The sequence below is a fragment of the Fimicolochytrium jonesii genome, assembly GCF_025526975.1.
Source record: "Fimicolochytrium jonesii strain JEL569 chromosome Unknown EV422scaffold_15, whole genome shotgun sequence".
In the NCBI taxonomy this organism is placed as follows: domain Eukaryota; kingdom Fungi; phylum Chytridiomycota; class Chytridiomycetes; order Spizellomycetales; family Powellomycetaceae; genus Fimicolochytrium; species Fimicolochytrium jonesii.
Genome location: NW_026515682.1, coordinates 310,082 through 322,366, shown reverse-complemented (window position 1 = coordinate 322,366; position 12,285 = coordinate 310,082). Strand labels below are relative to the sequence as shown.

At 54.1% G+C, this 12,285-nt stretch overlaps 4 protein-coding genes across 4 annotated transcripts; 1 reads left to right on the top strand and 3 right to left on the bottom strand.

The window, feature by feature from the left end:
- The first annotated feature begins 50 nt into the window (after positions 1–50).
- On the top strand, positions 51–2,732 carry EV422DRAFT_532804 (kinase-like domain-containing protein). The gene is made up of 10 exons (XM_053070562.1): positions 51–221; positions 337–634; positions 729–903; positions 970–1,053; positions 1,114–1,358; positions 1,435–1,454; positions 1,530–1,741; positions 1,803–1,845; positions 1,928–2,126; positions 2,198–2,732. Exons 2-10 carry the CDS (start codon positions 420–422, stop codon positions 2,517–2,519), a joined length of 1,515 nt encoding a protein of 504 aa, XP_052924739.1. The 5' UTR covers positions 51–221; positions 337–419; the 3' UTR covers positions 2,520–2,732.
- A 130-nt stretch (positions 2,733–2,862) lies between these two features.
- EV422DRAFT_588231 (mitochondrial carrier domain-containing protein) lies at positions 2,863–4,716 on the bottom strand. Its single transcript, XM_053073492.1, has 2 exons — positions 3,972–4,716; positions 2,863–3,875 (listed from the first exon to the last, which is right to left on the bottom strand). Exons 1-2 carry the CDS (start codon positions 4,402–4,404, stop codon positions 2,977–2,979), a joined length of 1,332 nt encoding a protein of 443 aa, XP_052924738.1. The 5' UTR covers positions 4,405–4,716; the 3' UTR covers positions 2,863–2,976.
- Positions 4,717–4,914: 198 nt separating this feature from the next.
- On the bottom strand, positions 4,915–7,804 carry EV422DRAFT_507100 (uncharacterized protein; the record flags this gene model as incomplete). Its single annotated transcript, XM_053068626.1, has 5 exons — positions 4,915–6,843; positions 6,908–6,999; positions 7,062–7,168; positions 7,232–7,485; positions 7,565–7,804. 5 exons carry the CDS (start codon positions 7,802–7,804, stop codon positions 4,915–4,917), a joined length of 2,622 nt encoding a protein of 873 aa, XP_052924737.1.
- A 911-nt stretch (positions 7,805–8,715) lies between these two features.
- Positions 8,716–10,743, bottom strand: EV422DRAFT_91696 (uncharacterized protein). Its single transcript, XM_053074501.1, has 3 exons — positions 10,012–10,743; positions 9,673–9,948; positions 8,716–9,603 (listed from the first exon to the last, which is right to left on the bottom strand). The coding sequence occupies exons 1-3, from the start codon at positions 10,560–10,562 to the stop codon at positions 9,075–9,077; spliced, it is 1,356 nt and encodes a 451-aa protein (XP_052924736.1). The 5' UTR covers positions 10,563–10,743; the 3' UTR covers positions 8,716–9,074.
- Between the last annotated feature and the right edge of the window lie 1,542 nt (positions 10,744–12,285).

Genomic DNA, 12,285 nt, shown 5'->3' with positions numbered 1-12,285 from the left:
TGGAGGAAGAGCGCAGGTGGATCTGCCCATCGAGCCGTGCAGCATGAGCCGTCATCACTTTCCCACGCGATTCCACAGCTACTGTATCGCTTTTGTGCCCGCTAACTATCATAACTCCCTGCATAACTCCCTCCCAAAACCAACACAAAGCCGCACCAGCAACATACACCACAACTCACTGTACCCCAGCAACGGCTACAAGAAGGAACGAGCAACCAGCGGTAAAGCGTTCGTCGCATATCATAATTTGGTTAGTCAAAAGGAGCGGGCGGTCGGGTCGTCCTCGAATTGGGCCGTCTGCCGTGGGAAACTTAGCGCTTACGACTTTGTCTTTAGGCTGTCATCGCACAGTCCCAAACTTGAGCCAACGAAAACTGTCACAGGAGACGACGGACCTCTCCTTCGATTGAATAGTTGAAATGGATCAGCATCAATTCGCTGCCCTTGCCCCGCCACCTCCAGGCCGCCAGCCGTCCAATGACGGCAGTGTAGACTCGCTGGCAGGGCAATTCCTTTTCCACCGGTCTACAGACGGGTTATCAAAGGCAACACTAGATAGAGCAACAGCAGCAAAGTACAAGCTGGAACACTTCTATAAGAGCGTCGTGACGGAGTGTGGGGATAGGGAGGCCAGGTTCGTGGAATGACGTAGGAAGGTTCCAACGATACTGGCTTGGGCTCTCTCCTGACTCTCTGTTCCAACCTGCGCGTTCGCTTCGCATCGAAAGACGTCTGGACGCAGAGGAACGCATCGGAAAAGAGCCTTGGAGCGATGACCGAAAGAACCGTCAGTTGGCAGCATATGGGCAACGGGAGTCGGAGTTCCTCCGGCTGAGGCGCGTGCGACTGGGAGTGGACGATTTTCAAACCGTCAAAGTGATTGGGAAGGGCGCATTTGGAGAGGTATGGATCCGCATGCCTTTGCTAGTGACAGGCGGCGGGCAGTGTCTGATTCAGTGCGGCTATTAGGTGCGACTGGTGCAAAAGGTGGACACCGGGAAGATCTTCGCGATGAAGACCTTAAGAAAGACGGAAATGGTCAAGAAAGATCAGGTTCGCTGATGCTTTGTCAGCCATGTTTGAGGCCACGGAAACTGACTCTCAACCCGTCAGCTCGCCCACGTCAAAGCTGAGCGTGACGTCCTAGCCGAATCAGTAAACACACCCTGGGTCGTCCAGCTGTACTACTCATTCCAGGATGCACTATACCTCTACTTGATCATGGAGTTCCTGCCAGGCGGAGATCTGATGACTATGTTGATCAAGTACGACACGTTCTCGGAGGATGTGACGCGGTTCTATGTGGCGGAGTGCGTCTGCGCTATCGAAGCTGTGCACAACTTAGGATATGTTCACAGGTATGTACCGTCCTGCTGCTGATGACTAGGAGCTGAAAGCATTCCTTATCGAAACTTTGCCCTCCGTCATCCACAGAGATATCAAACCGGACAACTGTAAGTGCAATTGAGTGTCTATCTCGCGGCCGGGTTAGACCATTGCTAAACCGCTTTCTCAATCACGCATTACAGTACTGATCGATAAAGACGGCCACGTTAAACTATCCGACTTCGGACTTTCCACTGGCTTCCACAAAACGCACGACTCCACATACTACCAGAGACTCCTCGACAACTCAAATCCAGCGAGCAAAGTGGACCAAATAGGAACGCAGAAGAACATCGACTTGACGTTTTCGCGGAAGGATCGGATCGAGACGTGGAAGCGGAATAGGAGGGCGTTGGTATGTGCTGTGCTGCTCACTGCTGAGCGATGGTCACATTCTTATGATGTTCATACCTTAGGCGTATAGTACCGTGGGAACTCCGGATTACATTGCTCCGGAAGGTTCGTTTTAAGGACGCCATACAGGTGAACGCGTCCGGGGATAAGCATATTCACCACCCCGTCTCTCATTCTTCTCAAACAGTATTCCTACAACGAGGCTACGGGAAAGAATGTGATTGGTGGTCTCTCGGCGCCATCATGTTCGAATGCCTGTTTGGATACCCACCATTCTGCTCTGAAAATGCGCACGACACATACAGGAAGATCATCAACTGGCGGGAATATCTGTACCTGCCAGATGATGTGCATTTATCGAGAGAGGCGGAAGATTTAGTGCGGCAGTAAGTTTCGGCATGCCGTCCGTCTGCCTTTCCAGTAGCATCTGCTTCGCATATTCACTTCTCTCCCACAGTCTCCTCTGCGGCGCCGAGCACCGCCTAACCTCCGCCCAAATCCAAACCCACCCCTTCTTCCGTGGTGTCAACTGGGCCGAAATCCGCCGCACCCGCGCCCCCTTCGTACCTCAGCTCAAATCCATCACCGACACATCTTACTTCCCCACGGAAGACCTCGCCGGCGTGCCCCAACAAGTAAACGGCGGGCCGGGTGGGATACCAGCCATGGACGGGATGGGCACCACGGGGACGATGGAGTATCTCGCGAACCCGGGCAAGGATCTGGCGTTTGTGGGGTATACGTTTAAGAGGTGGGATACTATACGGCACGACCTATAGCGACAGACATTGGACATGCCATGCACATACATACACACATCCCCTTTTCCACATGTACATTTTTTTTTCGAGGAGGGTGGTCGTTACCCTGCATATACAATAGGACCACACCTGGAAACGTATGAGTTAGAGCTGCCGGCTCCCACACCCGCACATCGCGTCAGAGTAACTTTGGTTGGATTCGCAAAATTCTCTATATATTCAGAGGCTCCCACATACCACAGCGGTCGTTCATATGCTTCCAACTAGTCCGTAGCGCTCGCTTGCTACGGATCTAGCCGTTCCCTTGCACAGAGGAGAAGGTTCATATGGCCAGTGGTCAAGCATCGTCCACTTTGAAGAACGCATAATATTTCACAATCACTGATTACGCCTGGTCGTCTCGAATTAAAGCTACACATAACTACAGTACGGTATACGAAAACGGTTTTCTACATCCACTATCCTGATTGATATCCTACCACTCTTCCTCAGCCTTAATCATCTCATCACACGCATACGCAACCACCCTCGTCGCATACCGTGCCCAAAACCCCCTATACAGACTCTGCACGCCCGTCGCAAACCTCCCCACCGACGCAACCACGCCCGTTGCCCTCACACCCGTCTCCCCAGTGCCGTCATAGAACCCGTGTGGGAGGTCCGAATCATAGATCTTGTGCCAGTCGTTAGCGGTAGATGCCGATGGCGAGTGAGGGAGTGCGCGCCCGCGGGTCCGTCTTAACCGACGCCGACGCCGGTGGGCTGTCCCGCCTTCCTCCATGACGATGGACCGCATGCAGTCGAAGATACCGGAATAGTAGCGGGGGGAGACTTCGACGCATGTGTCGAACGCCTGGGGCAGGACGTCCACATTCCCTTTCGTCAACCGTTGCACCTGCAATCTTTTCCGCGCAATCTCGAACGGGGTGACGATGGCGACTTCCACGGCCATGGCGCCCAGTGTCGCCATGTGATGCCAGAACGGCGAGAAGGACGGATCGAGACCGAGTTCCTCTGTGATGAAGACTTTGGACAGCGCGCGGATGAGCGGGGACATTCCCGAGATGAGGATCGAGGGGATTAGGTGCCGGGGGGAGTAGAGACTCAGCAGGCCCGCGGGCTCTTCGGTGGTGACGCAGTGGAGGGCGTGGAACGGGCCCCAGTACTTTTTGCGGTGTGAGGGGGATGCTTGGACGATTAACCGGGTGCGGGCGAGCTCGAGGGGGCTGAGGAGACCGCCGACGATGAGATGGGATGCGACGAGGGTGACTGGGTGGGTATCTTCGTAGATGTCGAATACGTCGTTTATGGTGTCTTCGAGGGTGGGTTGGAGGATATGGTATGTGGTCGCGTGGCAGAATGAGGTGAAGTGGCCTAGGAGAGGAAGAGGAATGAGAAGGAAAGCAAAACGATGTCGCTCGCAGCGATTCCCCAAAATCGCTTATAATCCTTGACATCCCCTCTACCCACCTTTCAGCAATGAAGTAAATCCCTCCCCATCACTCTCCACCACATCCCTCAAATTCTCCCACGTCCCACCCTGCAAGGGCGGCAGAACCTCGTCATCCCCCAAAATCGCTTTGGGCGGTGTCCCCGGCGCCACCAACCCTCGCCCAGCCTCCCCAACAACACCCACAGCGTCCCCCTCATCCTCCTCCTGAGGCTGCCACTGTACCTCCGCCAACGTCTCTGCGACACGCAGCGGCGCCGAAAGAACGGCTACGACATATTGCCGTATCGCGAACGAGGCGAGGTCCTGGTCGTGCTCGGGCTGGAGAGAGTTGAAATCGGTGCTGAAGGGGTCGAGGGCGTAGGGGAAGACGGAGGATGCAGCGGAGGAAGAGGAGGTGAAGAAGGAGACGGGGTCTATTTTGCTGCTTATGAAGTCTACGATGCCGGCCATTTTGCCGTGAGGTGTCGTGAGGATGTGCGGCTAATGTGATGAGGTTGTGGAAGCGCCGAGGTGCAGGGCACTGGAAATATAGACGAATCTGACGTTTTGAAAGAAGACTGTTCCGCCGGTCGTTGAATGTGACACACCCCCTGCCTGCTTCTTCTCTTCCAGTCTCTCTACAAGTGATAGCTTTCCTCCAGCCTCGCTGTTCTCTGTCCTCTCTGGCTGGTTGAATATGAGGGGGTACTGGTCGTTCAAGAAAGTAAAGGGTTGGAGTTCGTCCGTTGTGGTTCGGAGCCCAAATTCCGTGTTCCGTGTCTCGTCAACGGCTGGCACTCCTCCAAATTCCAGCACTCCGTTACAAATAATGAAAAGGGTTAGGGTTAGGGTTAGGGTTAGGGTTATATCCTGTGCATATACGCATAGCCGCTCCGGCAGCAAAGCTGACATGCCGCCCGAGGCTGGCTGGTTGGGGTTTATTCTCCGGAACAGTAAATATGTACTCTGTACTAAGCCCTTCTACTGCCCATCACCATCCCACCGCTCGTAAAACAGAATATATGCCTGCACCTTGCTAACCTCCTCCCACGTCGCCGCCCTCGTATGCGTATCGCTACAGTACGCCCATTCGCTCTCTGTCGTTTCTTGTTCTGGTGTTGCAGATGCAGGGGCTTTCGTCTCCGCCCCCTCTTCCGCACTCGCTCCAGCCTCACCAGCGCCATTCGCTGGTGGTGGTCGCTTGCTAATCCTCACATACGCCACATAATGCCCCGAAAACAGGCCCCCACCATGCACGACCACCCCATAGAGGCGATACCTCGACCCTCGACCTCTGCTACGTTTCGCAGACTCCTCATCCGCCGCATCCACCTCCGTCTCGGGCGATTGCGCCTCCATAACCGCAGTCTCGACCTCCGGCGGGGCCATGAACGGCGCCAAATCCATGATCTCGTCGAACGCGACAACGTCTTCCACTTTCTTGGTTCGCCCGCCGAATCCGATCTGCTGGAAGCGTTTGAGGTGGAGGACGAGGATCTGCGGGGAAGTGTGGATGAGGTAGCGTTTGTAGGCGCGGCTTTCGACGAGTGGGCGGGTGGGTTTGGTGGATTGGCTTCGGGTGTCGCTACCGCTTCCGTTGACGGCGCCGTTCTTGGCCGGGGAGGGTGGTAAGGAGGATGTGGGATCCAAGCTGGCCTCTTCCGACGCGGGTTTCGAGGATGATGACGAATTATCAGCTGGCATAGATTCGGCGGGCACTCCGTCACCCTCTGCGTCCACAGACGGCTTATCGGAATCAATGCTGCTGCGCTCCGTGGGCTCTGCACTTTCATTCGTCCTTTCGATTGTATTTCCGCTACTGTCAGTGGGTAGCTCCTCATCATCATCATCGCGTACTTTGTGCGGTACAAACCTAGGCGTCGCAGCCCCAGACGCCGTTTCCGCGTCCGTAACATCACCCACAGTCGCAGAATCCTCATCCGCCGACGTGGCGCTGCTATCCTCATGCGAATCTGCAAACAGCGGGCTGAGAGCGTTCGCTTTGAATCCGAACTCTGAACTTGACGCAGAGTCCAGGAACTGTGGTGTGGGGAGTGACAGGTTGGCCATCGAGGACGATGCCGATGCGGTGTCGATCTGCAAGGTCCTCGCAGGGCTGTGCTGCAGTTCCCACGCGTGTACCTCTTTTGCGTGTTCCGCAGGCGTCACGCCGTATTTTCTTGTAAAGCAAGAGTCACACGCATATACCGATTCTCCTTCCAGCATTTCCACCGCCATGAAACTCGCCAGCCGCGATTGCAGCGTCAGATTCTCGCTAGATGTCGTGACGCCGATAGGCCGAAGTAGAATCTGAATGAGAGACAACTGATCCGGATCATGGTTGCCTTCCGACGCGGTCCCGTCCTCACCACCCTCAACAACAGGTTCAGGCGGTGTCAAAGCCGGTGGTGGCGTCAACGGTTTACTGCTCCGATGCCCAAACAACGAGGAGAACTTCCATCCTTCCTTGACCTCATCCTTGACAGGCAACGAAAAGTCCAGGTAATCCTCAAACGCATACGACACGTGCTTGCAGGTATCGCACACAATAACCTGGCATAACTTCCCCGCAAACGCCTTGTCGACAGGCGTGTTGACGTATCTGAATCTGGCTTCCACGCTCCGGTCGGCTGTTTCCTCTCTCACGCGATCCAGTAGCCGTCGAAGCAGCTCGTGGCTGTCTTGCTGGCCCATTCGCTTGTACATCTTCCACTGGTTGCTGAGAACGCCGAATAGTTCGCGTGGGTTCACTGATCCGCCACCGTAATGGCGCTGTGCGGCCATATCTGCGAGGAAACGCCCGAGCGCGTCGGTTGCTATGCGGGCCTGAGTACCGTTGTCTAGTTGCTTCAGTTGCGTTTGCAAGCTTTGGCTAACGTTGATGCATTGCATGACCGAATTGAAGAAGCACTGACATAGATTTATAAATACTGGTCATTGATATCTCCGTCGACTTTCCTTCCACTAAACTTACGGTATTCCCCAGATTTACGATGCCCGGTGCCGTTGTATTCCCCTTTGTTTTCTTCTTCTCCACCGTAACGGAAGGCGCTGTTGGCGCCAAATCTGAAGTCACCAGTCAGCTCCGCGTACTTTACGTTGACATGAAGCTCGCCCAAGTGCCGCACCTTTCTTCGTCTTCTTCATCAACACGCCCTCAACCATAGCTTTACACTCCGAAACCAGCTGATTGCGGGTAGACGACCCGACAATATAGTCATCGCACTGATAGCACCTGTTGAAGACTCATACTCAGAGAAAGTCCCACGCCGCACATTGCGCGCCAACCAGTCCTCACCAGCACTCCAACGAGTCCAGGTTAATCGCTATCGAATGCTTCTCGTCCTCATAGTGCGTGACCCCATGCCCCTTATCGTTTCTGCTGCAGTTGACCGCTCCACACTTCAAACACAGCCATAACGACGGGCCGCTGGTCGTGTCGGCGGTGGCAGACGCGGCATCCTTTAGCGCCTCTGTATTGGAATTCGGTTCGGTAGAAGCGGCTTCCGCCGCTTCTTTCGATTTGGCTCGTTGCTCGTCCTTCCTGCAGGACTAACATTCAAAGGCGCTCAGTTGGCCATGCCATCTTCCCCCCGCACTCTAAACGGCTCGCGGTCCAGTCAAGGCTCACCGAACAAAAAGGCGCCTTCTTCAAAGTAGCCGGCAACTGTTTCGACAACCTCGTTATCCTCACATCCGCCTTGAGGTGCGGACACCGTTTAGGGGCGTTAGCGTCCTCTGCCTCGGTGGTGGAAGTGGTGATGTCATCGTCGACCGCGGGGAGGCCGAGATCAGACGAGGAGGAGTTCGTGCGACGGGCGCCTGGGTGCTTTGCTTTGCCGGCTCGCTTGCTTTTGCCTTTTTGGACCATGGTTTGATGTCCGTTGTTTGTCGGTCAGGACCCCTACACACATCAGTAGGTTCCAAAAGGCGTCCAGAGCGTTCAGGTCACATCCTCCTCCACTCTCGCGGCGCAAATAGCTTCCGTATACCAGGCAAACCAGCTTCCGTACCAGGGCTTTGAGGGATTTTTGCGCCATGAGGGGTTTTTGCGACTCGCCGGGCCTTTTTATAGACGCGGCGCGAGGCCAAGGCTGTCGTCAGTCTTGAGCGTTCCGAACATTCAAATCATTTTCCTGTCAGAAAACCTCTGTGAGCTTCTCTACCTCGCGGCGATCGCTGAAGGTCACAGTGAACCTTGATATCGAAAAGATTGACGGCGGTTCCGGATTCCGGAAGAAAAAGCAGGAGGAGCAACGGATTGAAGTCCGGTAGTGTCGACGAACCTGCGATCCTATTCAATATCTCCGCAAGCGCGCCAGCAAAATTAGGAATTTTTGGTCGCGAAAAGCGAGTTTGGTTAAATGCAGAAAGTTACCCTTCTTGACTTTTGGACCATAACGCAAACACAAACGTAAGACGAAGTGCCTACGCTCTCATGCAGCAGTTAAAACTATGGGTACGTTTGGCCATCGTCGCAAAATTAGCGCGGGACGACTCTTGAAGTGATGAAGTCTTTCCCACACCGTTCCTAGCACCAAAGGCTTCTACGGCGCAAACTCGTCAAGGGTCCGCCAGGGACCCTTTTGCCGAGCATTATGCCGATAACTGAGGGTCTGTCCGGATAGCTCAACCCTTTTACGAGAACTGAGGTCCGGCAAAAGACTCGGCTGAGGACCTTTGCCGGTCGTTGTTCGGCCGCTTCGCGCTTTTCAAGAGCGTGACTAAGTGATTCTTGCTCATCACTGTCCCGGGAACTGATGCGGTCACTACGCTCTTTTAAGTGCTGGCGTTTTGCCCGCGGCACGCGTTCCCTGCACAACGCGCACCAGCATTATTGGGATTAGACGGAAGGTATTGGGGTTAATTTGCGGATGAAAAGGGGTAAGCGCGGACGAGTGCCCTCCCGTCGCTGAAGAGGTGAACACGTCGGGCCTGAGAGCACCTGCGAAGATATTGCTGCCATTTTGATCACGATCATAAGAAACGGGTAGGTTTGAAGAACACGTTGTCGAGTAATTGACCTAACACTAAGAAAAATACAACGGAATTGCGGCAACTATTCTATCTTCCTACGTCTGAGGGTGCCTGATAGGTGCGTAGCACACAACTGAGACCAATAGACCCAGACTGGGCAGAGCTTACCGTATTGTCGCAAAATCCAGCTGCTCAAATTCAGAGAGTTCCTGGGCGAGTTCATCGTCTGAGCACTCCTTACGCGACAGGCCGAAATCGATGATTTTCACCTGGTCCGCCGCGACGTCGTAAAGAAAGTTTGCGAATCTGGCGTCCCCATGTAAGACGCCACATTCATGCACCTTTTGCAGAACATTGCGACAAAGCTCTTTTAGCTTTTTGGCTCCCACATGAGCCACGACGTCGGGGGTAATCGCAGCTCCTCCAAATTCCATGCACACGACATGGAGAATATTCCACACGCGGCAAACTCCGTAGAACATTGGGATAGCGTCGCCTTGCAAGCGTTCCAGAACACGATAAATGGAAACTTCGTTGGCCAGTTGCTGAGCGAATATTGGGCGTTTGGTGGCATCAACACACTTAAAGACACCGGACTGCATGCCCAAAGTGCCCCCGGCAACAGTGGCATTGGACCGATCGATTGTTTTGGTAAAAACGATGTCTTTTGCACCGACGTCCTTCACTTCGTATCTGGCAAAGAGAGCAGTGTTAGAATACATGTGAGGGCCGTTGTCATACAGTCAAGGTCTGTCAGCGCACCGATCTAGGGGGTGACCCGCGGCTCGGCGAAGTAGTGATGGGCTTGATCGCGGCGTGTTGCGACTTGATGGTGCGGGCGAAGCGGCTGGGGTGGCATAAAACCATCGATCATCAACCATCCGGAAGAGTGTCAGGTAAGCCAGGACTACATTCTGGTAGAGAGAATCGAAAGCGAATGGACCCGCAACTCGCATCACTCCGCCTTGAAGCCCGCTTTGATCATCGGAGACGCGTTCGAACATCCAGGTCTTAGTGTAGGTTGACAGCACCCCAAATCTAGGAAGAGGATGTCAGACGCGATAAAAACGTGAACGGGAGAATCAAAGCGAAGCCAAAAACCTGTGATGATTAAACGTCATATAACCGTATAGCTGACTGATTGCTTTTGAGACTTTCTTGGTCGTGTCTCCCCCCTCGGACTGATAAGCCGCCAGAAGGTCGTCAAAACGGAACGCCCACGGAGTCTTGTACTCTACACAAAGCGTAGGCCTAGAGGCAGCTGCCGACTTCCACGCCCGGTCTGGATCACATACAATATCTACTTTTCCAGCCGGGTTGATGAATAAGCCGTCTTGCACGCCGGCGAAGCGAGCCAAACGTTTAACTTCCTTCAGCGCGTAATTGTCTGCGTGGCAGTGAAGGTCAGTTTCCACAGCAACTTCACTAATATCCTCCTCGTCAATAGCACGAGGGCGAAGCTGTCCAACGTCCGTCCGTGACAGAACCTCTCCGCACTCCGTAAGTGCCCCGTCGAAGGAGGTCCAAGGTTCCAAAACCTTCAGGTCTGTTCGCGGCCAAGCCGGGACTGTGGTGCTGGTGCCAGAGTGTCCCTCTGCCATGCGAATTGGGGCTGGGGTGATTTCAGCGATGTACTGCGCTGCGGAATACATTTAGGCCAGTCGCTTCAGTAGCTAATCTAAACGGAAAACGGTATGCAGACACAACGAGACGCTGAACGCAGTTGCTTCCGGAGCTAAACTTAACGGGAAAGGGATGGAAAGCGCAAGGTAACGGAAACGTTGAGGGAAGTGCTATATAAAACGACCTATTCTTTTTCAGTTGGTCGGAGTTGCCGCACACCGACCGCCTTATTCAAACAAAAGGGTTACGTAATGCTTAGGTAGCTGGCCCAGATCCAGATCCGACAGGGGGTGGCGGTGGGCCTGCAAATTGTCAGAAAATTGGTGGCGCTGGCCACGCGCTGTTTGGAGCACTATCATTCTCTGGCTGCCAGACTTTGTTGTGGGCACTAGATCGGGAGAGGTATAATAGGCGGTGGTTATAAGTACAGAGAATGACTTATTCGGTTACAAATGTAATGGTACAGTGGTTAACGTGGTAAGGTTCACTGGAGTGGGGGGCGGGAGGAGCGCTGAAGCCCAAGACCCGTGCGGCGATCCTCTGTGCGCGTACGCCGCCCATTTGTAGAGGTCGTCACCAGGATAGCCTGGACGCAAAGTTTTTGAACATGCCGCCGCCGTCTTGTCGGCCGCGGCTTGACGCGCAGATACAGTGCCGTTCATAAAGCAAGACCGCATTTGACAGTGGCGTCAGAGAAGTGCTCGACAGTGTAGATCATTCGCCCGTGCTACTTCCATCACAGCCCTGCGCAAGGTCTGGGGGCACGCAAAGCTTTGCCTTGGTAACCCGGTGCACGTTACCACTCTCTTCGTCGCGGGAAATCCCGTGCAGCTTTGTGTCGTCAGCTCGTCAACGAGCCTGATTTCGTAAAACTGCGATGCCCCTCCCCTATGATGCGGGAGACTCCGTGCAGCTTGTTATCGTCGCCATCCCAGGTTCGTGGCGGACGCGAGCTGTGCCTTTATGAAACGGCACTCTTTCGTATCATCAGCTTCCCGGGCTCTCCGCGGAGTCGCTGCGGCTTGATGGTTTGGCACTCAAAGTTGCGGACTCGCAAAGAGAAGGGGAACGTCTGTTTGCTAGTACCGTTCAAAGCCGCTTGCAGGCCTGCGGCTCACTATATTTTTCCTCTGTGAGGCTTGCTTCATGCGAGAACTCGAGCGCGAATTTCATGTCCTTAGTATTTGGGTTGGAGACCTTCAAATCGGAGCATGAAGAGGATCTCCTTGCAGTCCGCTTTATCCCAAACTCTCCAAGATGTCATGAGCACCTTGGCGGCGTCCCCGAGTTCACCTTCCAATCTTGGATTGCCCACCTCCATCCCCATTAACCAACACGGTGCCACGTTGGTCCTCAAAGTTTCCAGATCCCTAGCCTGTTTCCACAATTCTGGATTTAGCGTGCGCACGGTCTCTAGTCCCAGCTTCTCCATCTCATCCAACAGCATCCGATCCATCAAACCGTCCTTGTCAGGGTTAAAGGCCTCCCCCCCTTAACCCTGACGAGTCTGCAAACTCGTGGTAAACGGGGAAAAAGCCTGCCCACTCAAAGTCGACGATACCAGAGAGGTTCAAGAGCTTGGTAGACGGATTCCGATAGACGAGGATGTTACGTCGTGTAGAACTTCTTGTCGTCCAACCCAGGGTATTTTTCCAGGTGACGAACACATAGGAGACGAACACATTGTTAGTGCCAGATTCTCAGAATTCGAACACTTGAAAAGACGGGATCATGATTTCCGAGTGATGAATG